This window comes from Athalia rosae, chromosome 5 (genome assembly GCF_917208135.1).
Source record: "Athalia rosae chromosome 5, iyAthRosa1.1, whole genome shotgun sequence".
NCBI lineage: Eukaryota > Metazoa > Arthropoda > Insecta > Hymenoptera > Athaliidae > Athalia > Athalia rosae.
The window spans coordinates 18,308,260-18,335,167 of record NC_064030.1 but is presented as its reverse complement, the minus strand read 5'-3'; the positions used below and the strand labels follow the sequence as shown (position 1 = coordinate 18,335,167).

General features: G+C 48.7%; 2 protein-coding genes across 11 annotated transcripts; one reads left to right on the top strand and one right to left on the bottom strand.

Moving 5' to 3' along the window:
* Nucleotides 1-12,993: 12,993 nt before the first annotated feature.
* LOC105683935 (indole-3-acetaldehyde oxidase-like) lies at nucleotides 12,994-26,894 on the bottom strand. 7 transcript variants are annotated; one of them, XR_007278486.1, is made up of 27 exons: nucleotides 26,783-26,894; nucleotides 26,491-26,694; nucleotides 26,347-26,413; nucleotides 25,695-25,787; nucleotides 25,583-25,629; nucleotides 25,322-25,502; nucleotides 25,097-25,228; nucleotides 24,836-24,992; nucleotides 24,553-24,763; nucleotides 24,240-24,460; nucleotides 24,060-24,162; nucleotides 23,852-23,979; nucleotides 23,646-23,768; nucleotides 23,414-23,581; nucleotides 22,965-23,354; nucleotides 22,675-22,888; nucleotides 22,420-22,603; nucleotides 21,974-22,353; nucleotides 21,637-21,830; nucleotides 21,397-21,555; nucleotides 21,194-21,322; nucleotides 20,965-21,095; nucleotides 20,623-20,878; nucleotides 20,458-20,554; nucleotides 20,267-20,377; nucleotides 13,340-13,551; nucleotides 12,994-13,243 (listed from the first exon to the last, which is right to left on the bottom strand). XR_007278486.1 is itself a non-coding variant. In XM_048655592.1 (26 exons), the coding sequence occupies exons 2-26, from the start codon at nucleotides 26,495-26,497 to the stop codon at nucleotides 20,127-20,129; spliced, it is 3,951 nt and encodes a 1,316-aa protein (XP_048511549.1). In that variant the 5' UTR covers nucleotides 26,498-26,694; nucleotides 26,783-26,894; the 3' UTR covers nucleotides 19,733-20,126. The 7 variants fall into 7 exon arrangements, 6 of the variants coding, with proteins under 6 accessions (XP_048511549.1, XP_048511550.1, XP_048511552.1 ...); XM_048655592.1 differs by lacking the exons at nucleotides 12,994-13,243; nucleotides 13,340-13,551 and adding an exon at nucleotides 19,733-20,194; XM_048655593.1 differs by lacking the exons at nucleotides 12,994-13,243; nucleotides 13,340-13,551 and adding an exon at nucleotides 19,733-20,194 and having other exon boundaries at nucleotides 25,691-25,761.
* LOC105683934 (monocarboxylate transporter 14) lies at nucleotides 14,617-20,002 on the top strand. 4 transcript variants are annotated; one of them, XM_048655614.1, is made up of 12 exons: nucleotides 14,617-14,749; nucleotides 16,200-16,410; nucleotides 16,856-17,060; nucleotides 17,138-17,278; nucleotides 17,350-17,538; nucleotides 17,636-17,888; nucleotides 18,076-18,277; nucleotides 18,353-18,529; nucleotides 18,606-18,828; nucleotides 18,933-19,172; nucleotides 19,261-19,386; nucleotides 19,467-20,002. In XM_048655614.1, the coding sequence occupies exons 1-12, from the start codon at nucleotides 14,742-14,744 to the stop codon at nucleotides 19,628-19,630; spliced, it is 2,139 nt and encodes a 712-aa protein (XP_048511571.1). In that variant the 5' UTR covers nucleotides 14,617-14,741; the 3' UTR covers nucleotides 19,631-20,002. The 4 variants fall into 4 exon arrangements, with proteins under 4 accessions (XP_048511571.1, XP_048511574.1, XP_048511573.1 ...); XM_048655617.1 differs by having other exon boundaries at nucleotides 14,620-14,735; XM_048655616.1 differs by having other exon boundaries at nucleotides 14,621-14,739.
* Nucleotides 26,895-26,908: the final 14 nt, after the last annotated feature.

The following is a 26,908-nucleotide window of genomic DNA, read 5'->3' as shown; positions in this document are numbered from 1 at the left end:
TAAGTTAGTTTAAAACATTTGAAACACATGCTGTATCATGCTAGCAAGATTGCAAAATCGCTGAGACCCTGGTCTTTGCTTCTATTGATTTCAGAGTCAATAATGAACTCTAGTTCCTCAAGTTCCGGCTTTTCCAGATATTTGAGGCTCAGAAACGATGGAAATACCAATCCTCTGTTTAAATTAATTGACTGCTGTACTCTACTGCTTTGGGGATTCGAAAAATTGTAATACCTTGATAGCTCTTAGTCGTTGTTCAATTATGTAATCGGATTCTAGTTTTCAAGATCAAAATACATACGACTACTGCTCTGTCATCATTATTTATTATTTTCCCCTCTTCTCCTGAATCTTTCTCAAGTTTTATCTAATTTTGAACGAATTAGTGGACTTTCTTCATGTCCTGTGAGATTTTGACGCCCTGCAGCTAGAGTAACACGACCTTAGACTCGGTTCCAGATTTTGACCGAATATTTTCTATTTCTTCCTGCATTTCCTGATTTTTTTTCGATTTTTAGTCAATTTTTCAATTGATCCGTCAATGACTGCATCTCCCGGCCTTCCTGAAGGTTCCCTGTGATCCAGAACCGAAGGTACGTCATCCTACATTAATTCCTGATTTTTTTCTGATTTTTCTGATTTTTTGCGAATTTTTCCTATTTTTTCCGATATATTAAATAATGTTTGAATTTTAGCGCCGCTGGTCACGTGGCCGCACTCGCCGATACAGCTAGCGCCATGTGGCGGATTTTTCGTGAACTACCGAAGCGTCTAGCCTCGTGACGGGCCCCACTCGTTTCTCGACCACGTGGTCGGTTTGCAGGTGGCGCCATCTTTTTTTAGTTCGCCGGTAATCCGAGAGATGGCGCTGGCCGCAACTCGTTTTAGTAGTTCACGAAAAATCCGCCACATGGCGCTAGCTGTATCGGCGAGTGCGGCCACGTGACCAGCGGCGCTAAAATTCAAACATATTTTGTAAAATCGGAAAAAAATGGGAAAAAATGGGAAAAAATCGGGAATGAATCCAGGATGACGTCCCATCGGTTCTGGATCACAGGACACCTCCAGGAAGGCCAGGAGATGCAGTCATTAACGGATCAATTGATAAATTGACTCAAAATCGAAAAGAAATCAGGAAAGGAAGGCAAAGATAGAAAATATCCGGTCAACATCTGGAAACGAGTCTCAGGTCGTGCTACTCTGGCTACATGGCGTCAAAACTTACTGATATAAGAACTCACTGATCAAAAACTCGTGACACACCTTTGACATTTCATCGGAGCATATCCTCTGAATCTAAGTCAAACACAACCCTGACGTTGACGAATACTAGTGACGCCATGTAATTGTAAATATTCCTTTATTCAGGTAATTGCATTCTTGGTCTCGAAATCGAAGGCAGTCAGAGGATCAGAGGCGACAGTCTTCAGGCATGTGCAATTTTTGGGATGGACAATAGATTCAAGCAACAGCGAAGCTACATGTCAGTTTTATTTGAATATGGATGCAGCGTCTCAATGAAAAATGCAGGTTTGTTGGTTTCTGGCTCCTCCGGCATCTGGAAATCTCTAAACATTGGAATGTTCTGTATTTGTTTCAGTAGAATTGGTATGCAGAATTTCCCAGGTGATTGATGACACTGTTTGTTGGCAGCTAAGGTGATTAATTAGTTCATGAGGAAATTGGAGGAATAAGAGAGAGTTGATGACAGTTTGCAATGGGTTGGATCAATTATAATACCTTCTAGTTTCATCAGTCCAGTGAAAGAACGTATTGCTATTGACACAATTGCTGAAAACTCACTAATTGAAAACTCGTGACACACCTTTGACGTTTCATCGGAGCATAGCCTCTAAATCTAAGTCAAACACAACCCTGACGTTTACGAATACTAGTGACGCCATGTAATTGTAAATATTCCTTTATTCAGGTAATTGCATTCTTGGTCTCGAAATCGAAGGCAGTCAGAGGATCAGAGGCGACAGTCTTCAGGCATGTGCAATTTTTGGGATGGACAATAGATTCGAGCAACAGCGAAACTACTTGTCAAATTTATTTGAATATAGATGCAACGTCTGGTTGGAAAATGCAGGTTTGTTGGCTTCTGGCTCCTCCAGCATCTGGAAATCTATAAACATTGGAATATTCATACTTGTTCCAGGAACAAATGCTGTTCTTTGACAGAACTTTGCACGCTATGGCCATTTTGTCGCATTTCCGAGCGAAAAAATGGAGATCTCTCGACGAGTATCCGGAATTGCTCGGTCCAGTCGACACGCTCGTGTTTCTGAGGCCGTGATATAGGTATCGTCATGTATTTTGTGTTTGAGAATCCACAGCTGCTACTTAATTCAATTTATCCAACGACCGGTCGATTAATGAGCTGATTCTTTGTTGCAGAACGTAGAATTATCAAGATATTTCGATGGTTCCGAGTTGTGTCCTGATTGAGTCGACGGATTTGAGTCGCTGCAAACAAACTGCATGAAAATAAGATTGCTGCGGACATTTGGAAAGCGAAGACTACAGCTCCTTCGGGTCGAGGAAGCACGATTAATATTTTTCGCTTTGGTTTCTTGCACATTATGAGCCCAGAAATCCGACTGTGCTCGCCAAAATGTCTCGCTTATCGAATCGATCGAGTGATAGCAAATTTCCCACTGTAATGAGCAGAGAAATTTAATTAACTCTGTAGCTTTAAGTCGTGGCTTACTTAATTCGACGGATTCATGATCTTAAGTTCGAAAATCTCGGAATAAGTTAGTTTAAAACATTTGAAACACATGCTGTATCATGCTAGCAAGATTGCAAAATCGCTGAGACCCTGGTCTTTGCTTCTATTGATTTCAGAGTCAATAATGAACTCTAGTTCCTCAAGTTCCGGCTTTTCCAGATATTTGAGGCTCAGAAACGATGGAAATACCAATCCTCTGTTTAAATTAATTGACTGCTGTACTCTACCGCTTTGGGGATTCGAAAAATTGTAATACCTTGATAGCTCTTAGTCGTTGTTCAATTATGTAATCGGATTCTAGTTTTCAAGATCAAAATACATACGACTACTGCTCTGTCATCATTATTTATTATTTTCCCCTCTTCTCCTGAATCTTTCTCAAGTTTTATCTAATTTTGAACGAATTAGTGGACTTTCTTCATGTCCTGTGAGATTTTGACGCCCTGCAGCTAGAGTAACACGACCTTAGACTCGGTTCCAGATTTTGACCGAATATTTTCTATTTCTTCCTGCATTTCCTGATTTTTTTTCGATTTTTAGTCAATTTTTCAATTGATCCGTCAATGACTGCATCTCCCGGCCTTCCTGAAGGTTCCCTGTGATCCAGAACCGAAGGTACGTCATCCTACATTAATTCCTGATTTTTTTCTGATTTTTCTGATTTTTTGCGAATTTTTCCTATTTTTTCCGATATATTAAATAATGTTTGAATTTTAGCGCCGCTGGTCACGTGGCCGCACTCGCCGATACAGCTAGCGCCATGTGGCGCATTTTTCGTGAACTACCGAAGCGTCTAGCCTCGTGACGGGCCCCACTCGTTTCTCGACCACGTGGTCGGGTTGCAGGTGGCGCCATCTTTTTTTAGTTCGCCGATAATCCGAGAGATGGCGCTGGCCGCAACTCGTTTTAGTAGTTCACGAAAAATCCGCCACATGGCGCTAGCTGTATCGGCGAGTGCGGCCACGTGACCAGCGGCGCTAAAATTCAAACATTATTTAATATATCGGAAAAAATAGGAAAAATTCGCAAAAAATCAGAAAAATCAGAAAAAAATCAGGAATTAATGTAGGATGACGTACCTTCGGTTCTGGATCACAGGGAACCTTCAGGAAGGCCGGGAGATGCAGTCATTGACGGATCAATTGAAAAATTGACTAAAAATCGAAAAAAAATCAGGAAATGCAGGAAGAAATAGAAAATATTCGGTCAAAATCTGGAACCGAGTCTAAGGTCGTGTTACTCTAGCTGCAGGGCGTCAAAATCTCACAGGACATGAAGAAAGTCCACTAATTCGTTCAAAATTAGATAAAACTTGAGAAAGATTCAGGAGAAGAGGGGAAAATAATAAATAATGATGACAGAGCAGTAGTCGTATGTATTTTGATCTTGAAAACTAGAATCCGATTACATAATTGAACAACGACTAAGAGCTATCAAGGTATTACAATTTTTCGAATCCCCAAAGCAGTAGAGTACAGCAGTCAATTAATTTAAACAGAGGATTGGTATTTCCATCGTTTCTGAGCCTCAAATATGTGGAAAAGCCGGAACTTGAGGAACTAGAGTTCATTATTGACTCTGAAATCAATAGAAGCAAAGACCAGGGTCTCAGCGATTTTGCAATCTTGCTAGCATGATACAGCATGTGTTTCAAATGTTTTAAACTAACTTATTCCGAGATTTTCGAACTTAAGATCATGAATCCGTCGAATTAAGTAAGCCACGACTTAAAGCTACAGAGTTAATTAAATTTCTCTGCTCATTACAGTGGAAAATTTGCTATCACTCGATCGATTCGATAAGCGAGACATTTTGGCGAGCACAGTCGGATTTCTGGGCTCATAATGTGCAAGAAACCAAAGCGAAAAATATTAATCGTGCTTCCTCGACCCGAAGGAGCTGTATTCTTCGCTTTCCAAATGTCCGCAGCAATCTTATTTTCATGCAGTTTGTTTGCAGCGACTCAAATCCGTCGACTCAATCAGGACACAACTCGGAACCATCGGAATATCTTGATAATTCTACGTTCTGCAACAAAGAATCAGCTCATTAATCGACCGGTCGTTGGATAAATTGAATTAAGTAGCAGCTGTGGATTCTCAAACACAAAATACATGACGATACCTATATCACGGCCTCAGAAACACGAGCGTGTCGACTGGACCGAGCAATTCCGGATACTCGTCGAGAGATCTCCATTTTTTCGCTCGGAAATGCGACAAAATGGCCATAGCGTGCAAAGTTCTGTCAAAGAACAGCATTTGTTCCTGAAACAAGTATGAATATTCCAATGTTTATAGATTTCCAGATGCTGGAGGAGCCAGAAGCCAACAAACCTGCATTTTCCAACCAGACGTTGCATCTATATTCAAATAAATTTGACAAGTAGTTTCGCTGTTGCTCGAATCTATTGTCCATCCCAAAAATTGCACATGCCTGAAGACTGTCGCCTCTGATCCTCTGACTGCCTTCGATTTCGAGACCAAGAATGCAATTACCTGAATAAAGGAATATTTACAATTACATGGCGTCACTAGTATTCGTAAACGTCAGGGTTGTGTTTGACTTAGATTTAGAGGCTATGCTCCGATGAAACGTCAAAGGTGTGTCACGAGTTTTCAATTAGTGAGTTTTCAGCAATTGTGTCAATAGCAATACGTTCTTTCACTGGACTGATGAAACTAGAAGGTATTATAATTGATCCAACCCATTGCAAACTGTCATCAACTCTCTCTTATTCCTCCAATTTCCTCATGAACTAATTAATCACCTTAGCTGCCAACAAATTGTGTCATCAATCACCTGGGAAATTCTGCATACCAATTCTACTGAAACAAATACAGAACATTCCAATGTTTAGAGATTTCCAGATGCCGGAGGAGCCAGAAACCAACAAACCTGCATTTTTCATTGAGACGCTGCATCCATATTCAAATAAAACTGACATGTAGCTTCGCTGTTGCTTGAATCTATTGTCCATCCCAAAAATTGCACATGCCTGAAGACTGTCGCCTCTGATCCTCTGACTGCCTTCGATTTCGAGACCAAGAATGCAATTACCTGAATAAAGGAATATTTACAATTACATGGCGTCACTAGTATTCGTCAACGTCAGGGTTGTGTTTGACTTAGATTCAGAGGATATGCTCCGATGAAATGTCAAAGGTGTGTCACGAGTTTTTGATCAGTGAGTTCTTATATCAGTAAGTTTTGACGCCATGTAGCCAGAGTAGCACGACCTGAGACTCGTTTCCAGATGTTGACCGGATATTTTCTATCTTTGCCTTCCTTTCCTGATTTCTTTTCGATTTTGAGTCAATTTATCAATTGATCCGTTAATGACTGCATCTCCTGGCCTTCCTGGAGGTGTCCTGTGATCCAGAACCGATGGGACGTCATCCTGGATTCATTCCCGATTTTTTCCCATTTTTTCCCATTTTTTTCCGATTTTACAAAATATGTTTGAATTTTAGCGCCGCTGGTCACGTGGCCGCACTCGCCGATACAGCTAGCGCCATGTGGCGGATTTTTCGTGAACTACTAAAACGAGTTGCGGCCAGCGCCATCTCTCGGATTACCGGCGAACTAAAAAAAGATGGCGCCACCTGCAAACCGACCACGTGGTCGAGAAACGAGTGGGGCCCGTCACGAGGCTAGACGCTTCGGTAGTTCACGAAAAATCCGCCACATGGCGCTAGCTGTATCGGCGAGTGCGGCCACGTGACCAGCGGCGCTAAAATTCAAACATTATTTAATATATCGGAAAAAATAGGAAAAATTCGCAAAAAATCAGAAAAATCAGAAAAAAATCAGGAATTAATGTAGGATGACGTACCTTCGGTTCTGGATCACAGGGAACCTTCAGGAAGGCCGGGAGATGCAGTCATTGACGGATCAATTGAAAAATTGACTAAAAATCGAAAAAAAATCAGGAAATGCAGGAAGAAATAGAAAATATTCGGTCAAAATCTGGAACCGAGTCTAAGGTCGTGTTACTCTAGCTGCAGGGCGTCAAAATCTCACAGGACATGAAGAAAGTCCACTAATTCGTTCAAAATTAGATAAAACTTGAGAAAGATTCAGGAGAAGAGGGGAAAATAATAAATAATGATGACAGAGCAGTAGTCGTATGTATTTTGATCTTGAAAACTAGAATCCGATTACATAATTGAACAACGACTAAGAGCTATCAAGGTATTACAATTTTTCGAATCCCCAAAGCAGTAGAGTACAGCAGTCAATTAATTTAAACAGAGGATTGGTATTTCCATCGTTTCTGAGCCTCAAATATCTGGAAAAGCCGGAACTTGAGGAACTAGAGTTCATTATTGACTCTGAAATCAATAGAAGCAAAGACCAGGGTCTCAGCGATTTTGCAATCTTGCTAGCATGATACAGCATGTGTTTCAAATGTTTTAAACTAACTTATTCCGAGATTTTCGAACTTAAGATCATGAATCCGTCGAATTAAGTAAGCCACGACTTAAAGCTACAGAGTTAATTAAATTTCTCTGCTCATTACAGTGGAAAATTTGCTATCACTCGATCGATTCGATAAGCGAGACATTTTGGCGAGCACAGTCGGATTTCTGGGCTCATAATGTGCAAGAAACCAAAGCGAAAAATATTAATCGTGCTTCCTCGACCCGAAGGAGCTGTATTCTTCGCTTTCCAAATGTCCGCAGCAATCTTATTTTCATGCAGTTTGTTTGCAGCGACTCAAATCCGTCGACTCAATCAGGACACAACTCGGAACCATCGGAATATCTTGATAATTCTACGTTCTGCAACAAAGAATCAGCTCATTAATCGACCGGTCGTTGGATAAATTGAATTAAGTAGCAGCTGTGGATTCTCAAACACAAAATACATGACGATACCTATATCACGGCCTCAGAAACACGAGCGTGTCGACTGGACCGAGCAATTCCGGATACTCGTCGAGAGATCTCCATTTTTTCGCTCGGAAATGCGACAAAATGGCCATAGCGTGCAAAGTTCTGTCAAAGAACAGCATTTGTTCCTGAAACAAGTATGAATATTCCAATGTTTATAGATTTCCAGATGCTGGAGGAGCCAGAAGCTAACAAACCTGCATTTTCCAACCAGACGTTGCATCTATATTCAAATAAATTTGACAAGTAGTTTCGCTGTTGCTCGAATCTATTGTCCATCCCAAAAATTGCACATGCCTGAAGACTGTCGCCTCTGATCCTCTGACTGCCTTCGATTTCGAGACCAAGAATGCAATTACCTGAATAAAGGAATATTTACAATTACATGGCGTCACTAGTATTCGTAAACGTCAGGGTTGTGTTTGACTTAGATTTAGAGGCTATGCTCCGATGAAACGTCAAAGGTGTGTCACGAGTTTTCAATTAGTGAGTTTTCAGCAATTGTGTCAATAGCAATACGTTCTTTCACTGGACTGATGAAACTAGAAGGTATTATAATTGATCCAACCCATTGCTAACTGTCATCAACTCTCTCTTATTCCTCCAATTTCCTCATGAACTAATTAATCACCTTAGCTGCCAACAAACAGTGTCATCAATCACCTGGGAAATTCTGCATACCAATTCTACTGAAACAAATACAGAACATTCCAATGTTTAGAGATTTCCAGATGCCGGAGGAGCCAGAAACCAACAAACCTGCATTTTTCATTGAGACGCTGCATCCATATTCAAATAAAACTGACATGTAGCTTCGCTGTTGCTTGAATCTATTGTCCATCCCAAAAATTGCACATGCCTGAAGACTGTCGCCTCTGATCCTCTGACTGTTTTCCATCTCGAGACCAAGAGCGCAATTACCTGAATGAAGGAGTAATTATAATGACATGTCATCATTAGTATTCGTCAACGTCAGGGTTGTGTTCGACTTAGATTCAGAGGATATGCTCCGATGAAATGTCAAAGGTGTGTCACGAGTTTTTGATCAGTGAGTTCTTATATCAGTAAGTTTTGACGCCATGTAGCCAGAGTAGCACGACCTGAGACTCGTTTCCAGATGTTGACCGGATATTTTCTATCTTTGCCTTCCTTTCCTGATTTCTTTTCGATTTTGAGTCAATTTATCAATTGATCCGTTAATGACTGCATCTCCTGGCCTTCCTGGAGGTGTCCTGTGATCCAGAACCGATGGGACGTCATCCTGGATTCATTCCCGATTTTTTCCCATTTTTTCCCATTTTTTTCCGATTTTACAAAATATGTTTGAATTTTAGCGCCGCTGGTCACGTGGCCGCACTCGCCGATACAGCTAGCGCCATGTGGCGGATTTTTCGTGAACTACTAAAACGAGTTGCGGCCAGCGCCATCTCTCGGATTACCGGCGAACTAAAAAAAGATGGCGCCACCTGCAAACCGACCACGTGGTCGAGAAACGAGTGGGGCCCGTCACGAGGCTAGACGCTTCGGTAGTTCACGAAAAATCCGCCACATGGCGCTAGCTGTATCGGCGAGTGCGGCCACGTGACCAGCGGCGCTAAAATTCAAACATTATTTAATATATCGGAAAAAATAGGAAAAATTCGCAAAAAATCAGAAAAATCAGAAAAAAATCAGGAATTAATGTAGGATGACGTACCTTCGGTTCTGGATCACAGGGAACCTTCAGGAAGGCCGGGAGATGCAGTCATTGACGGATCAATTGAAAAATTGACTAAAAATCGAAAAAAAATCAGGAAATGCAGGAAGAAATAGAAAATATTCGGTCAAAATCTGGAACCGAGTCTAAGGTCGTGTTACTCTAGCTGCAGGGCGTCAAAATCTCACAGGACATGAAGAAAGTCCACTAATTCGTTCAAAATTAGATAAAACTTGAGAAAGATTCAGGAGAAGAGGGGAAAATAATAAATAATGATGACAGAGCAGTAGTCGTATGTATTTTGATCTTGAAAACTAGAATCCGATTACATAATTGAACAACGACTAAGAGCTATCAAGGTATTACAATTTTTCGAATCCCCAAAGCAGTAGAGTACAGCAGTCAATTAATTTAAACAGAGGATTGGTATTTCCATCGTTTCTGAGCCTCAAATATCTGGAAAAGCCGGAACTTGAGGAACTAGAGTTCATTATTGACTCTGAAATCAATAGAAGCAAAGACCAGGGTCTCAGCGATTTTGCAATCTTGCTAGCATGATACAGCATGTGTTTCAAATGTTTTAAACTAACTTATTCCGAGATTTTCGAACTTAAGATCATGAATCCGTCGAATTAAGTAAGCCACGACTTAAAGCTACAGAGTTAATTAAATTTCTCTGCTCATTACAGTGGAAAATTTGCTATCACTCGATCGATTCGATAAGCGAGACATTTTGGCGAGCACAGTCGGATTTCTGGGCTCATAATGTGCAAGAAACCAAAGCGAAAAATATTAATCGTGCTTCCTCGACCCGAAGGAGCTGTATTCTTCGCTTTCCAAATGTCCGCAGCAATCTTATTTTCATGCAGTTTGTTTGCAGCGACTCAAATCCGTCGACTCAATCAGGACACAACTCGGAACCATCGGAATATCTTGATAATTCTACGTTCTGCAACAAAGAATCAGCTCATTAATCGACCGGTCGTTGGATAAATTGAATTAAGTAGCAGCTGTGGATTCTCAAACACAAAATACATGACGATACCTATATCACGGCCTCAGAAACACGGGCGTGTCGACTGGACCGAGCAATTCCGGATACTCGTCGAGAGATCTCCATTTTTTCGCTCGGAAATGCGACAAAATGGCCATAGCGTGCAAAGTTCTGTCAAAGAACAGCATTTGTTCCTGAAACAAGTATGAATATTCCAATGTTTATAGATTTCCAGATGCTGGAGGAGCCAGAAGCCAACAAACCTGCATTTTCCAACCAGACGTTGCATCTATATTCAAATAAATTTGACAAGTGGTTTCGCTGTTGCTCGAATCTATTGTCCATCCCAAAAATTGCACATGCCTGAAGACTGTCGCCTCTGATCCTCTGACTGCCTTCGATTTCGAGACCAAGAATGCAATTACCTGAATAAAGGAATATTTACAATTACATGGCGTCACTAGTATCCGTAAACGTCAGGGTTGTGTTTGACTTAGATTTAGAGGCTATGCTCCGATGAAACGTCAAAGGTGTGTCACGAGTTTTTAATTAGTGAGTTTTCAGCAATTGTGTCAATAGCAATACGTTCTTTCACTGGACTGATGAAACTAGAAGGTATTATAATTGATCCAACCCATTGCAAACTGTCATCAACTCTCTCTTATTCCTCCAATTTCCTCATGAACTAATTAATCACCTTAGCTGCCAACAAACAGTGTCATCAATCACCTGGGAAATTCTGCATACCAATTCTACTGAAACAAATACAGAACATTCCAATGTTTAGAGATTTCCAGATGCCGGAGGAGCCAGAAACCAACAAACCTGCATTTTTCATTGAGACGCTGCATCCATATTCAAATAAAACTGACATGTAGCTTCGCTGTTGCTTGAATCTATTGTCCATCCCAAAAATTGCACATGCCTGAAGACTGTAGCCTCTGATCCTCTGACTGTTTTCCATCTCGAGACCAAGAGCGCAATTACCTGAATGAAGGAGTAATTATAATGACATGTCATCATTAGTATTCGTCAACGTCAGGGTTGTGTTCGACTTCGATTCAGAGGATATGCTCCGATGAAATGTCAAAGGTGTGTCACGAGTTTTTGATCAGTGAGTTCTTATATCAGTAAGTTTTGACGCCATGTAGCCAGAGTAGCACGACCTGAGACTCGATTCCAGATGTTGACCGGATATTTTCTATCTTTGCCTTCCTTTCCTGATTTCTTTTCGATTTTGAGTCAATTTATCAATTGATCCGTCAATGACTCCATCTCCTGGCCTTCCTGGAGGTGTCCTGTGATCCGGAACCGATGGGACGTCATCCTGGATTCATTCCCGATTTTTTCCCATTTTTTCCCATTTTTTTCCGATTTTACAAAATATGTTTGAATTTTAGCGCCGCTGGTCACGTGGCCGCACTCGCCGATACAGCTAGCGCCATGTGGCGGATTTTTCGTGAACTACTAAAACGAGTTGCGGCCAGCGCCATCTCTCGGATTACCGGCGAACTAAAAAAAGATGGCGCCACCTGCAAACCGACCACGTGGTCGAGGAACGAGTGGGGCCCGTCACGAGGCTAGACGCTTCGGTAGTTCACGAAAAATCCGCCACATGGCGCTAGCTGTATCGGCGAGTGCGGCCACTGCCATCTCTCGGATTATCGGCGAACTAAAAAAAGATGGCGCCACCTGCAACCCGACCACGTGGTCGAGAAACGAGTGGGGCCCGTCACGAGGCTAGACGCTTCAGTAGTTCACGAAAAATCCGCCACATGGCGCTAGCTGTATCGGCGAGTTTTTAGTTCACCAAAAATCCGCCGCACTGCGCTGGCGCGGTCAGTCGACCAGACCACGTGACGTCACAATGGCGGAAAAATTCAAACATAATTTAATATATCGGAAAAAATAGGAAAAATTCGCAAAAAATCAGAAAAATCAGAAAAAAATCAGGAATTAATGTAGGATGACGTACCTTCGGTTCTGGATCACAGGGAACCTCCAGGAAGGCCGGGAGATGCAGTCATTGACGGATCAATCAAAAAATTGACTAAAAATCGAAAAAAAATCAGGAAATGCAGGAAGAAATGGAAAATATTCGGTCAAAATCTGGAAACAAGTCTAAGGTCGTGTTACTCTAGCTGCAGGGCGTCAAAATCTCACAGGACATGAAGAAAGTCCACTCATTCATTAAAAATTAGATAAAACTTGAGAAAGTTTCAGGAGACGAGGGGACAATAATAAATAATGATGACAGAGCGGTAGTTGTATTTATTTTGATCTTGGAAACTAGAATCTGGTTGGATAATTGAACAACGACTCAGAGCTATCAAGATATTACAATTTTTTGACTTCTCAAAGCAGTAGAGTACAGCAGTCAATTAATTCAAACGGAGGATGAGTATTACCATCGTTTTTGAGCCCTAAATATGTGGAAAAGCCAAAACTTTAGGAACTAGAGTTCATTATTGACTCTCAAATCAATAGAAACAAAGACCAGGGTCTCAGCGATTCTGCAATCTTGCTAGCATGATACAGCATATGTTTCAAATGTTTTAAATTAACTTATTCTGAGATTTTCGAACTTAAGAACATGAATCCGTCGAATTAGGTAAGCCACGACTTAAAGCTACAGAGTTAATTCAATTTCTCTGCTCATTACAGTGGGAAATTTGCTATCACTCGATCAATTCGATAAGCAAGACATTTTGGCGAGCACAGTCGGATTTCTGGGCTCAAAATGTGTAAGAAACCAAAGCGCAGAATATTAATCGTGCTTCCTCGACCCGAAGGAGCTGTAGTTTCCGCTTTCCAAACGTCCGCAGCAATCTTATTTTCATGCAGTTTGTTTGCAGCGACTCAAATCCGTCGACTCAATCAAGACACAACTCGGAACCATCGGAATATCTTGATAATTCTACGTTCTGCAACAAAGAATTAGCTTATTGATCGACAGGTCGTTGGATAAATTAAATTGAGTAGCAGCTGTGGATTCTCAAACTCAAAATACATGACGATACCTATATTACGGCCTTAGAAACACGAGCGTGTCGACTGGACCGAGTAATTCCTGATACTCGTCGAGAGATCTTCATTTTTTCGCTCGGAAATGCGACAAAATGGCCATAGCGTGCAAACTTTGTTCCAATACAATGATTACTCAACCCAATCTTGGGAAGATCGGTCCACGAGCGCACTATCGCTGATCAACGGGGTAACTCCACCGATTTCTCTGAAACAAGCGAAGAATATTCAAACGTTTGTAAGTTTTGGGACACCGATAGAATACAATCGGCGTACCATCCTCCGTCGAGGTCTCTCTCAATCCATGCGATGCGTGTACGTTGTCGGATGATACAATTTTTCCAAGTCTTCATTTGCGGGTCCGTTCGAAGATGCAGACGTCGATTCGTGGAAAGATATCTCCGATTCGGAAGAGGGGCGGCAACTTTTCCTATCAAAGACTCGAAGGTGTTCGGCGAACGGCCTTCGGTCTCCTTCTCCGAGTCGGTCCACGTACGTCCGATCGTCTCAAATTTATTGGCAAACGATGAATACTTGGGGGCCAAAAACCGAATAGAATTTCCAAGTGGCCGTCAGATCTGCGAACAGTCTGTAGGGGGAATCGTCGCGTCGAAGCCGAACCGGAGACCGCGGATAACCGCACGGGGAACATTCGTATCGGTTATGCAATCGAAGATTATACGCGGACAGGCATTTCGTCGTACGGTATCGCACGGTCATCTGATATTCGACGGACGACAAACCTGTTTCCACAGCTGTTCCGATTTAATCGGCACCTTCGGTAACGAGAAGCGGTTAGCCTTACCATTGAGCGTAACCTTTTGACTCTGTGCAAAAAGTCGAAAGTCACCGACAAAGTCGTCCGCATAATCGCGCGAGAAATCGCCGCGCGGGCGTCACCGATTCTCGGTGAATCCGAACGGGCGTCCGCCGGGTCGGACCCACGTGCGCATCGCCCGCACGGATTATATATGTATATTCGATGCGAACGTTACGTCAGCCGCGCGCTCGGATCCTCGACGGCGAGTCACTCCCTCGGGAGATCGCTCGCCGATCGCGGTCCAGGTGTCGGCGTACGACGAGGTCGACCGATCCCCGGGCAAGCCGGACGAGGGCGACGGAGGCCTCGTCGCGACCCGTCGCGAGCAAAGCAGCGCGCGACGAGACGTCGGCTTCGAGAAGTCTTCGGCGAGAACGGGAGCCGCGAGTGGCGAACGATCGCTCGGCGAACCGCCAATCTCGACGACTTTCCTCCGACGATTTTCGTAACGGACGGGTCGCAGCGCGTATCGTCGAACCGGTGGAACGCCGCACGCGACCGCACGCATCAACAGTGAACGGAGTGAACGCGACTCGTGCGCTTCGCGCATCTCGTACGTCGTACCTATACGCGTAGATATGGAACGGTGTGTACCGGGTGGAGAGCCCCGCGTGCCCGACGACCTCGCCGCGGTACCCCCCGACGATCGCCCGCCCGCCCGCCGTAACACCCCCTCGTCCTTTCGCACCCGTTCGTCACCCCCGGGTGCTCCGGATCGCGGCGTCTCGCTCCGGAGCGGCGATCCCGTGGTATCCGCGGTAACGATAATTCACGCGATTCGCGGTGTCGGCGGGCGGACCTTCGGCGGGGGGTACCGCGGCGCCCGCGTGCCTCCAAGGGACCGGAACTCGAACGATTCGTATCGACCCGATCGACCGCGATCCGCCGAAAATTGCACGGATTAACCGTAACGATCACGCGCCGCGACGCGTACCCGCGTACGCCGGGTGTCGTAACAGCTGGCGAGTCGGGTAAACGGGCGACACGCGTTAACGCGTATACGCGTGGCATATTTCGCAGCGCGTGTACGCGCGATAAGTGCGGCGGTAAGCGTACGCTTTACCCCCACGAGTGCGACGAGTGGGACAGGTGGCTCGGAGACGCGCGTACCTTCGAGTGTAGCGGCGCCGATCGTTCGCCTTTCAGCGCGGGGGCGGAGGTCGTCCGCGAGACGAGGCGTCGCGCCCACCGCGTCCACCGGACGTTCGCGTTCGGTGATCCGACTTCTTCGGAATCCACTTCCGCGGAGACGGTCGCGACGAGGGTCCCCCGACATCCGCCCGTTCTACCGCACCGCGGATCAGGCGAAATCGGCGATTCTCGCGTCGCACCGATAATTCCCGTCTCCGCGGATTCACCTTCGGACGGTCGACGACGCGTCCTCGCCGGAGGAATTACGCGGTCCCGATAACCCCGATACGCTTTCGTGCGATTCGATCGTATCTGCGGGCTCGCGCGAGCCGCGTAATCCCCCGGTGTTTTCGATTTCTCCGAGAGGTACCTTGAATTCTATCTGATCGAATCTATACGTCAGCCGTTACGTATACCCGCCACTCGGCCGCGGGATGCTCAATTGGCGCAACCGCGTGTCGCCCGAGTCCATCGGTCGACACGCGGCCGTGTTACACGCGTCTCCGACACGTTTCCGAATCAGTCGGACGACTCGGCGCCACCCGGAGCGTCGACGAGTAGGTGTTATTTATCGGTCGTTGATTCGAACGACGAAGGTCGCGACGTCGTCCGAGTCCCGCGAGGGCGGAGGGCGAGGGTGGATACGGAGGGCGGTCGTTCCCGAGCGACAGCCGCGTGTCGCGGTTTCCGCGTCGAATATTTTCAAAGCGGAGGACGGAGAGGCGTAACGCGGGTCGTCGTTCGACGGTTGAGAAAGAAAGAGGGTCCCCTATCAGTTGCTCTTCCGACCTCGGGCAATTATAACTCGCCTCGGTCGTTTCGGTGGAGCGTCGCTGGCGACGATAGCGTACAATTGGTATCGCGTCTACGTCGCCGTTCGTCTCATTGTCAATTGTCGTTCGCAGACTCGTGGATGCCAGTGGTGAGGAGATCGGATTTCGCGGGATGGCAACGACGGCTGGTACCGGTTCGCCCGAGGATCGCCCCGGCGACGCGGAACGCCGAAGGGAGGAATCTTCGGCGATGCTGCACGGGGTGCGGCGGGGATCGCGCGACGTTCGAACGAGGGGGACGGAGGGGGACGACGTACGCGAGGAGGAGGAGGACGAGGAACAGGCAAGAACGCCGTTACAAATTATTGACCGATTTCAACGGCGAAATTCGCCTCGATTCTCGCGATTCGCGTTCACCGGGCACGACCTATGTCGCCTCCGTATCGCGCGTACGCGAGATACGAAGACGCGCCGCGGCGTCGTTCTCCTTGTTTTCTTTCCATCGGCCGCGAGGTCAGAGTTGCGTAAAACTTGGCCAGATAAATTCGCGGCCGTGCCCGCGATTGCCGCATCTCGCATACCCGTGAAACGCCGAGTACGTGCGTACGCGCGGACACGCGTGCGCGCGCGACGTCTTGTGGAATTATTCACGGAGATGTGCGTTGCGGAGGACCGGGAACACCGCGTCGATCGAAACCCCCGAAACGCGAAAATCCACGCCGCCGAGTCGGGGTGCATGGAGATTTTCGCGCGGATAACGATGTAATATGCGTTTGGTGTGCGATCAGGAAGTCGAGGTGCGGATGGTGGTGCCGCCGGACGGCGGATGGGGCTGGGTGATCGTCGCGGCGTCCTTCATGAGCAACCTGGTGGTGGACGGGATCATATTCAGCTTCGGGGTCTTCCTCGTCCACGTCGCCGAGGCGTTTCAAGTGTCCAAGGCCAAGGTCGCCCTGGTGGGGTCGCTGCAGACCGGATTCTACCTGATAACCGGTCGGTCGATCGGGAATATCCCCCCCCCCCGATACTCCACACCGCCGACACTTTATCGGAGATATCGTTGTTTCCAGGGCCGTTCGTCTCAGCGTTGGCCAACAAATACGGCTTCCGACCGGTGGCGGTTCTCGGGAGCGTCGTCAGTTGCTCGTCCTTCGTTCTCTCCTTCTTCGCCGAGTCCATACCCTTTCTGTGCATCTCTTACGGCGTGCTGGGTGAGTAAACGGGGGCGCGCCACGCGATCGACCGACGACGACGGAGGAATGACGACGACGGGGGTTTTCAGGTGGAGTCGGCGCGGGGATGATCTACGTGCCCGCGGTCATATCGGCGGGCTTCTACTTCGAGCGATGGCGAGCCCTGGCCACGGGGATCGCCGTATGCGGATCGGGGATCGGCGGATTCGTCATGGCACCGATCACCGACGCCCTGATCAACGTTTACGGATGGCGGGGAGCTCTCCTCATTCAATCCGGTCAGCCCTTCGATCCCCCCCACCCCCCGCGTACGCCCCCCTTCGAAAACATTCGCACCCCCGGCCTGATCCGAGCTCTCTCTCTCTCTCTGTGCAGGGTTGCTGCTGAACTGCGCGGTCTTCGGGGCCCTGCTCCGACCCCTGAGACCCTCCCGCGTCAAGGTGCGCGCCGCCGGGGAGCGGCGCGGCGCCGTCATCGAGATGGAACCGTTGTTCGGGAAATCCGGATCCGCGGGTGCCCTTTACGCGGTCCAGCCCACCGGCCGACGACTACTCGCCACGAACAACAACACCGAATTTTCCACCGCCGCGGAGATAGTGATCGGCAGCAGCCCCGACGTAGCGGTCAAGTAACAAAAATCCCATTATACAAACCCATTTCGAAATAGAGAGCGTACCGATTCAACCGTGACGCGACGCGAGGAACGTCTCGTCTCGTTCCCGACGCGATCGCGACGCGATACTTTTCCTCCCCCCAGCTGTTGTCGTGATTGGTAATTTTATCCGCTCCCCGTCGCCCCGATCTCGCTGTTTCAGCCGCAGATCCTCGCATTCCTTGCACAGGGAGTCGCACGGTTCCTCGAGCCAGGCCAAGAGCGCGAATCAAAGCGGCGAACGATCGAGCGATCAGATTTACCCGACGCCGGAGGTTGTCGTCGATCAGGATCTGAAGACCGTCGAGGAGGAGAACAATTTGCTCGGCGGTGACTTGGAGCGTCTCAACGGGCGCGTGCCAACGGTGAGTAATATATCAGGGCCCCGGATACTCGACGGGCGAGCGTAGAAATCACCGGTGTGGATAATTTACGCGCAGACGACGAGGAGGCACACGGTGAGCGGTCGCAGAGACAGAGCCAACTCGGACACCAGTCAAAAATCGTACAGATCGAGGCACGCGTCGCAGGCGAAGGAGAACATCCAGCGACCGTTTTACAGGGACGATATATTCTACGGAGGATCGCTTCACCGTTTACCCCACTACAAATCTCAGGTGAGTACCGAACGAACGAACGGGGCCCGATTTCCATCCGTTTGAGATTCCTTGCGATTCCATTGGCGATGCGCAGATGTCCTCGGTCGGCTACCACATGTCCGTGACGCGACTACCGACGGAGGCGGACGTCGCCGAAGAGGAGAGCGGCTCCTGTTACCTGTGCCCGGAGGGGGTGCGTCGGATACTCTCGACCATGTTGGACGTCAGCCTGCTGAAGAGTCCGTCCTTCCTCATTCTAGCCTTCAGCGGCTCCCTGACGATGATGGGATTCTACACGCCGTTCACATACCTGCCGGGTAATCAATCGCCGCGTACTCGTACGCCTGGGGGGGGAGGGGGTGCCGTTTGTCGTTGGACAGCTGCGAATTATTTTAAAATCTGGACCGGGACTTTTTCGCAGACAGGGCCACCATCGCGGGGATCGAGGAGTCAACGGCCATGTTCCTGCTGTCCGTCATCGGCATAACCAATACGATCGGTCGCGTGGTGTGCGGCGTCGTCAGCAGCGTACCCGGTGTCGACGCGCTCCTCATCAACAACATATTGATCAGCGTCAGCGGAATCGCTACCATTCTCTCGGGGCTTTCCTTCGCCAAGGAGTATCAGTTCTTCTACGCGGCCACGTTCGGCCTCAGTATTTGTAAGTGGCTCCTTCGCTCCTTCGGCGAGTCGGGCGTGGCGACGATCGCGCGGATCCCACGTCGAGTTTAACGTGGAAATTTTTTCAGCCGGTTTCGCCGCACTCCGTTCGATTCTGATCGTCGATCTGATGGGCTTGGAGAGATTGACGAACGCCTTCGGGCTGGCCTTGCTGTTCCAAGGTGTTGCCGCCTCCTTCGGTGCGCCGCTGGCCGGTAAAGTATCGTTCGCACGCGTTCCCTTTTAGAGCCGGTGACTTTGATTTCTCGACATTCGCGGCGTCGTCTCGTTACAGGTGTCTTCATGGATCTCACCGGAAGCTACGACGTTTCGTTCTACATTTCCGGCTCACTGATACTGATCTCGGCCGTGATCTGCTATCCCCTCGGTAGGATAAACCGGTGGGAGAAAAGGCGAGACGGCGAAAGGGCCGATCGAACGGCAGAGATACAGGACTGACCGCAGCATCCGCCGACATCGACTCCGTTACGCGTCCCGAACCCAAGCGGCGTGTACGCCGACACTCGCGTCGCACGTAGCGATACGAGTGCAGGTGATTTACCGTAAAAAAAAAAAGCAAAGCACTCGACGCGTGACGATAATCGAATTTCGGAACAACAAGGGTCGGCGACGTCGGGTACGCTCTCCTCAAGAATATATACGTACACCCGAGAGATGTGCCGTTGGAAAATCACACACCGCCTTGCCCGATTGTCAGATTTGTATATTTTTGTAATTACCCGCTACAGAATCGAAACAAGTGTATCCCCCCCCCCTATGTGTGTAACGTAACGTGTACATCGAATAAAAGTGCCACCGTCTGGTCATTGATACCCGGTGCCTTTGTGCGACAACCACCGATCGATTACCCACACCGGTTACGAGGAACAGCTACTGACGCATACCCGTGCGCGGGTACGCCGCCTACTACCACTCTACTACCGCGCCACTTTTCTCAAATAATCATGTGTTCCCTACTCGTCAGACCGTTGAGCAGAATCTTCTCCGTGGTAGCCGGGGCGTCTGGTGAGAGTATAATCGCCGTAAATATATCGGTGGGTGAAATTTCAATGGGGGGGATATGCGGTTACTCACGCAAGTTGAACCACTTGTCGGTGTTCCCTGCGTCGCTCCTCGCCGAGTCCAGGGCGTTGCGGATCGCCAGAAGAACCGCGTAACTGGTGCAGAGCGGTGGCTCGCCCGTTGCTGTCGAATCGAAAAAATTCCCGTCGGTCAGTGCGAAGAAACCGAGCGAGAGAGGTGTCTCGGGTTTATCGCAGGTTTACCTTTCGAGCTGAGAACTCCCGCGGGATTCGGTGCGTTTCTGCGAAACCAGACGCGGAAATCCGCGGGGATGTCCTTGGCACCGGGCGGCTTGTAGTTCTGCGAATACGAAGATCGTGCGATTAGGGGCCGCCGTTCCCGACAACGGAGGTCGGAGTTTCGCTCACCCAGGTCCGGTTGTTTTTCAGAACCGCCGTGTCCGGGTCGTACACCAAGTCCTCGCTCGTCCAATATCCGAGTCCCATGACGAACGCGCCCTCCGCCTGCCCCACGTCCACCTCCGGGCTGATGCTCACGCCCGCATCGACCATCAGGTCGACTCTGCTCACCAAGTGTTGCCCGGTCAACAGATCCACCTCGACTTCGCAGATCGAACCCCCCCAGACGTTGTACGGCTTGACGTCGTCACTCGACGCTCTGAACCTGCGAATATAATGGAAGATATAACGGAAGCGTTCCACGCGCGTCCTGTATTTTTGGAAAAGAACGAATCGAAACCGTTCGCCTACATGTAACGCGCGCTCAAGTCGACTTCCTTCTCGTACGCCGCCGCTATCAGTTCCGTCCACGTCGGATTCTTCATGCCTCGTCTGATCGGTTCCAGTCTGGCCATCAGTTCTTTGCACGCCATCATAGTTGCCTAATCGTAAACGTAATTGTCACGAGTTATCGTCGCATTAAAATTCTCGACAAAGATCCTCATTCCCCGCCCCCCGCCCCCCTGCGAGACACACTCACGTATGCGCAGGAATCGCTGGTCCAGCTTCCGCCGGTGAGCGAGTCATTCGGCGAAGTGAAATTGTTCGTTGGTTTCACCGAAATCAGGTCCATGTCGATGCCGAGGGTGTAGGCAGCGACTTGAACGACCTGAAGCAATTTTCCGTCAGTACGATTCAACGGCGAATCTTGTGAAATCGTCGACATGCCCGGCGGGGGACTACCTTGGTATTGATACCCTGACCGATCTCTATACCGCCGTGAGTGATCGCCACGGATCCATCCCCCCTGTAAATCGATACCGAGGCGTTGAAATGTCCGAAGAACGTGAATCCGTACTTCATGGGCATAACGGCGATGCCCTTCTTCTTCCATCTGTTCTCCTGAAAAGAAAAATTTGGGGAATTATCGGCCGATCGACGGAGAATCCACGGGGTACCTGGGGCACGATCGGTTCGACTCACGCCGTTGAAAGCGGTGACCGCTCCTCTCCTGGTATCGTAATCCGCTTCCGATTTCAAGTCTTCCATCAGTTCTTTCGCGATGCCGTTGTCGGCCGGGTCCATGTTGGCTAGGCGAACCTCCGTCGGGTCCCTACCGATCACCCTCGCTATGTGTTCCATTATATTTTCGGTACTCGCCAAGCCGTCCGCAGCTCCTGCGGACAGATCGACGATGCGGTAGGCGATCGTGCCCGTACCTCAGCGATCGACGAACGAAGGATACGTTATCCGTCGCACGCGAGGGATAAGATATCCACCGTTCGCACGGTCGGCGCGTAAGTGGGGCCGATCGTATTACCGGGGGCCCGGCAATAGGTGTTGCTCGGTAAATCGGTCCGAGCTTCGTTGCCCTCTCGGGTCCAGGTCGTCACGTCGTAGCAATTGCCGCAATGCAGAGCCGCCGCCGCGCCCGTCGGCTCGTTGAAAGAGGAGCCGGCCGACGACCAGTGCTTGGAGTCGAGGTACTGAATCTTCCCCGCGTCGTCGACGCCGACTTCGTACTCCTGACGGGTTTGGGGTCGCTTGCCGACGGCGCTCATGTTGCTCTCTACGGTCATCGCGAACCTGGCGGGTCGGTTGAGCTTGCGACACACCAGGGCACAGGCGCACGCCACCTGGGCCGACCGAGATATCTTCGCCCCGTATCCGCCACCGACTCGCCTCACCCGGACGTTGATGCTGGCGCAGGGGTAACGGAACGACTGACTATTCGGACACGGACCGCGGGTCTCGTCCTCGACTCACCTGTTCACCGGAATACCCAGGCAGGCCGCGATGGCGTTCTGACTGAGATCCACCCCCTGAGTGGACGTGAAGACGTCGATTCCATCTTCGAGGGGTACGCAAACGCAGCTCTGCGTCTCCATCGTGTAGTGGTACTGGCTGCCGCAGGAGAACTCGCCCCTGATCACGTGTTTGACGTCGGTACCTGGGGAGGAGATGGCGTGCAAAATAGAGTCGGGGCGACGACTCCGCGGATCGAATGACTTCGATGCGTACCTCGGGCCTGCGCCGGGATAACCACGGTGTTCAGTATTCTGGTCTCGTCTTTGGAGGCGATGGCGTCTTCGACGGTGACGACGGGCTTCTTGTCGAGAGCGCCGGCGTAGATTATCCTCACCTTGCTCGCGGCCTCGTTGGCAATCGCGTGGCTGGTTGCCGCGATTACGCCGACCGGTTGACCGGCGTACAAAACCGCCTTGTCCGCGAAGAGCTGATTGGGGAAAAATAATTGTCACAGGCCGAACGATGCTCGAGGTATCGCGCCGCTCGCGGCGATTTCAACCTACCGGTTCGTCGAAGTTTATGTAAAACAGTTTGGAATCACCCGGGATGAAGACGTTCCTGCCCGGCACATCCGAAGCGACGTAGAAAGCGACCACGCCCTTCGTTCGAAGAGCCTCGGTCGTATCGATGTGCTCGATAAAACCGTTGGGCACGTCGGTGAGCGCGAAAGCGCAAAACACCTCGCCCGGCATCGAGTGCAGGTCGTCGACGTACCGCGCCTCCCCCGACGTCTGACGGATCCCCTCGATTTTTTGTACCGGTTTGTTCAGCGGCCATTTGTTTTTGTCGGTGTCGAAGTCCTGCCTGCCCGACGACAAGCCGCGCTCCAGAACCGTCCCTCCGCTGCGGAGTTTGGGATCCACGTCGTCCGCTTTCGCTATGCTCAGAACAAACTGACCGAGTCACGGATGAATTTCACCGACTCGCGGTAACCGCGGCAAGTCGAACTCACCTTGTAAAACAAACCCTCGGCGAGAATCCGCCGGAATTCCGGAGTACCGTCGGGCAGCACGTGATCCGGTTTCAGCTCGTCGTCGAGAATTTTTAGAGCCTTCCGGAAGATCGCCCCGTCCACGAGGTTCTTACCCTTCAAAAAGTCTTCCGTCTTGCTCGCGTGAAGCTGAAACACACGGGGTTCAAATTTCGCCGCGTACGTTCGTACGACCGGTCAACGCCGCACTTACAAAGTCTCGCCTTATCCCCCCGAAGATGATGTTCGGCTTCTCCGTTATTATTCCTCTTCCGTCGAACCTGAGAAGAAATCCGGCGTTCACGTGGGCGTGAGCGTTCTGCGCTCTCGGCATGACCTTTTTTTCAACAAAAAAAAAAAAAGGTGAATTACTCCTCGAGTCCCGATACTGCGGCGCGAAAGTTTAGCGGAAAATCTCACCTTGAAGGACCTGTACTCGTACTCGGCTCCGAGAGGTGGTAGGACAACGCTGTATATGATCTTGTGTCTCATGTCGGTTTCGAGAAATTCCATGAGATCCACGCTGACTTTGTTTTTCGGACTTTGAACTGAAAATCACAAGTTCTTTTACACTCCGTACCCGCTGTAACCCCGATTATCGATAGAAATGAAGCAATGAAATGCTCACGTATGTGCAGACGAGCACCGGCTGTTTCTAGAATCAAAAACAGATCCGATGGGAATTCGCGATGCTGATGTTTGAGCATCAAGTTGCCGGCTATGGTACCTATCTGAAATTGAGGATCAATGAGGACAATTCTATTCGATTGATTCGTTTCTGCGGCTACGTAACGCTATCTGGACTCACGTTGCGAACGGGCACACTGGCGATCAGATCGATATGCCGCACCAGGTGTTTCAGGTAGGCGAATCCGTTGTTTTTCGAAAAATTCTCAAGGCTGCGCATCGCCGTGGTAAGCGTCAGATTGGCCCCCAGCGTCAAACCGTCTTCTGTCAAGTGGACGGTTTGCAAATCGGGAATACCGTTCACGTCCACGTAGATATCGGGTTTCTGGAGTCGGTAAACACCTGCGCAGGAATACGGGAAAAGTTGAGGAGTTACGGCGTAAGTTTTCGAGGTAGAACCGCAGCGCGGTTACCCAAATGGTCGGCGACCTTACCGTGACCGGTGTTCCCGCCGTTGAGAACGTAGCTCGACGCCGGATTCTTTTCGAATATCGAAAACAGCCCCTCCACCGTTGGAACTTTGTAAAACTCGGCGTCGTCGAGGACGAGATGTCGAGTGGGCTTAGTTTTCTTCTTCTTTTTCTCACAGGATTCGACGCAGCTCTTTCCGGGATTGGCCGGGCAAACTTTGATTTTCGACAGTTCCTGCAAAAATTATCGCCCGTAACTCGGTGTATGCCCGACAACGGGCGACCGTCACGCGCGCGGCCTGCTCACCTCGATATCCTGGACTTTGTGAATCAGTTGGGGATCGGCGTCCGTGGCGAAGCTCTTGAAAGCGTCGAGGATCGGCCTGTAGCCCGTGCATCTGCACATGTTGCTTCCGAAGGAGTTTTCGATTTCCGTCATCGTCAGCCTCTCGCCTTGAATCAAACTGCGTGCGCGGGAGAAAAGAAACCGTGCGACTGTAGTAATTTACACATTCCGCGATAACGACGCATACGTGTACGTATGCACGCGTTGAAACGAGGTACGAACCTGTACATGTTCATCACCATCCCAGGGGAGCAATAACCGCATTGCGAGCCGTTGAACTGCGCCAACCTGGCTTGCACCGGGTGATAGCCCGACTTGTGATCACCGATACCTTCGACGGTCGTGATTTCCCAGCTGCGGGAGTTGGAATAAATCAAGTTGGTAGGCAGTTAAGTGTGCGTGATACCGCGATAAACGATCAATCGGCCAAGTCTTCATTTTCCTCACCCTTCGCAGATCAATATGGGTACAAGACACGAGTTCACCGCCATAACTCGACCGTTGACTCTTGCGGACACCATGCACGCTCCACAGCCTCCCTCGAGGCACATTGACTTCGTACCCCGCAGATTCGCGTAATTCCTGATGTAGACGTTGAGCGATGTGCCTGACGGGATGCTGTTGTCGACTGAAAAGTATACATCGAGATGCCTGAGATTAGCAAAAAAACTACTCTTCGTGGACCGTAGACGTCATTGCGCCAATTACCTCGATGTTCTACTCCGTTGATGGTAAAATTGACCGTTTGAGGCTGGCTGAAAACAAACGGGACCATATTATAATCCATAATTTGCAATTAGAGTTGAAGCATCACACCTGCCTGCAATCGCCGCAGTCGCAGATATTCTCTCTCCGAAAACATCGAATAATGGAACGTTGGAGGTGATCTGACAATGAATCGCACGACCAACGGCTGAGGTCGGTCTTGTTATTGTTGGTTAAAAGTCACCTGTATAGGTGTAGGTATACATCGTACGATTGTAGATAACTATACTCAGATAATGGATAATGGTATAATATACGAACATAGCTTGGTATATAATTTCAGAAAATCGTCGATTCTCGACTCGGACGACGGCCAATTTGTTCGATACGCTGGTTAACTTCCCGCGACTCAATTAACGTATCATTCCGCTAACATGCCATTGCAAGAAAATCACCATATTTCTCAAGGAATTGGAGGTTTCTCCTCCGGATCGTTCGTGTACAGGAGCTGGATGCCGGGAGTAGAGTCGCAATAAATACATAAACACCGGGTCTATGCGACTAGTATTGAGTGTTGGGTACGATACACAATGTAATATGACCTTAATTGCATCATGCGGCACACCGTTAATTTGACAACTCATAATCGGATCGTGCATGCGCCTCACTTATGCAATCTATGGGTATACCTATACCTATACCTGTGCCATAATTATCAGTACTTCCAATCGAATCTCATGTCCATCTAATTTACAATTAGTACGTACTCGATGGGTGCATATGGTGATAGGTGAAGGATGAGTGCGAAGAAAAACGCTGCATCCATCCGTATACCTGTGAGGCGATTGTGCCGAATTTACACATCAGTGATACGAATATTGAGAATAAAAGATGTAGTTTTGCGACCTCACCTGTCATTACTGGTAGCAGCACCCATGTTCGATGATAATTTGACTGTCGGTTTGCGCTCGTCGAGTCCTTGAGGTTTGAATGTAGAAAAGTATAGTTGAAGACGAGGAGCACGAGACGAGTTCTCCTCGAGTTATCACGCGCGCCTCCGGTACCCCCGGTATTTATACCAGTTTCACGTTGTATGTACGTACGTACCAGGTATACTTAAAAAAATACATACGTGCGAATTTGGTACACAACTGCAAAGAGTATATTGCGCTCCTGTTGCAAACGTACAAATGAGATACGTACCTACACCAATTCATATCTCCCAAGCGAAGGAAATGCCAAAGAGTAGAGGGGAAATGCCGTTACGGCGACCGGTTCCGGATGTAGAACTACTCGTTGCAAATGCCTCCTTCGTAACATCATGCCATT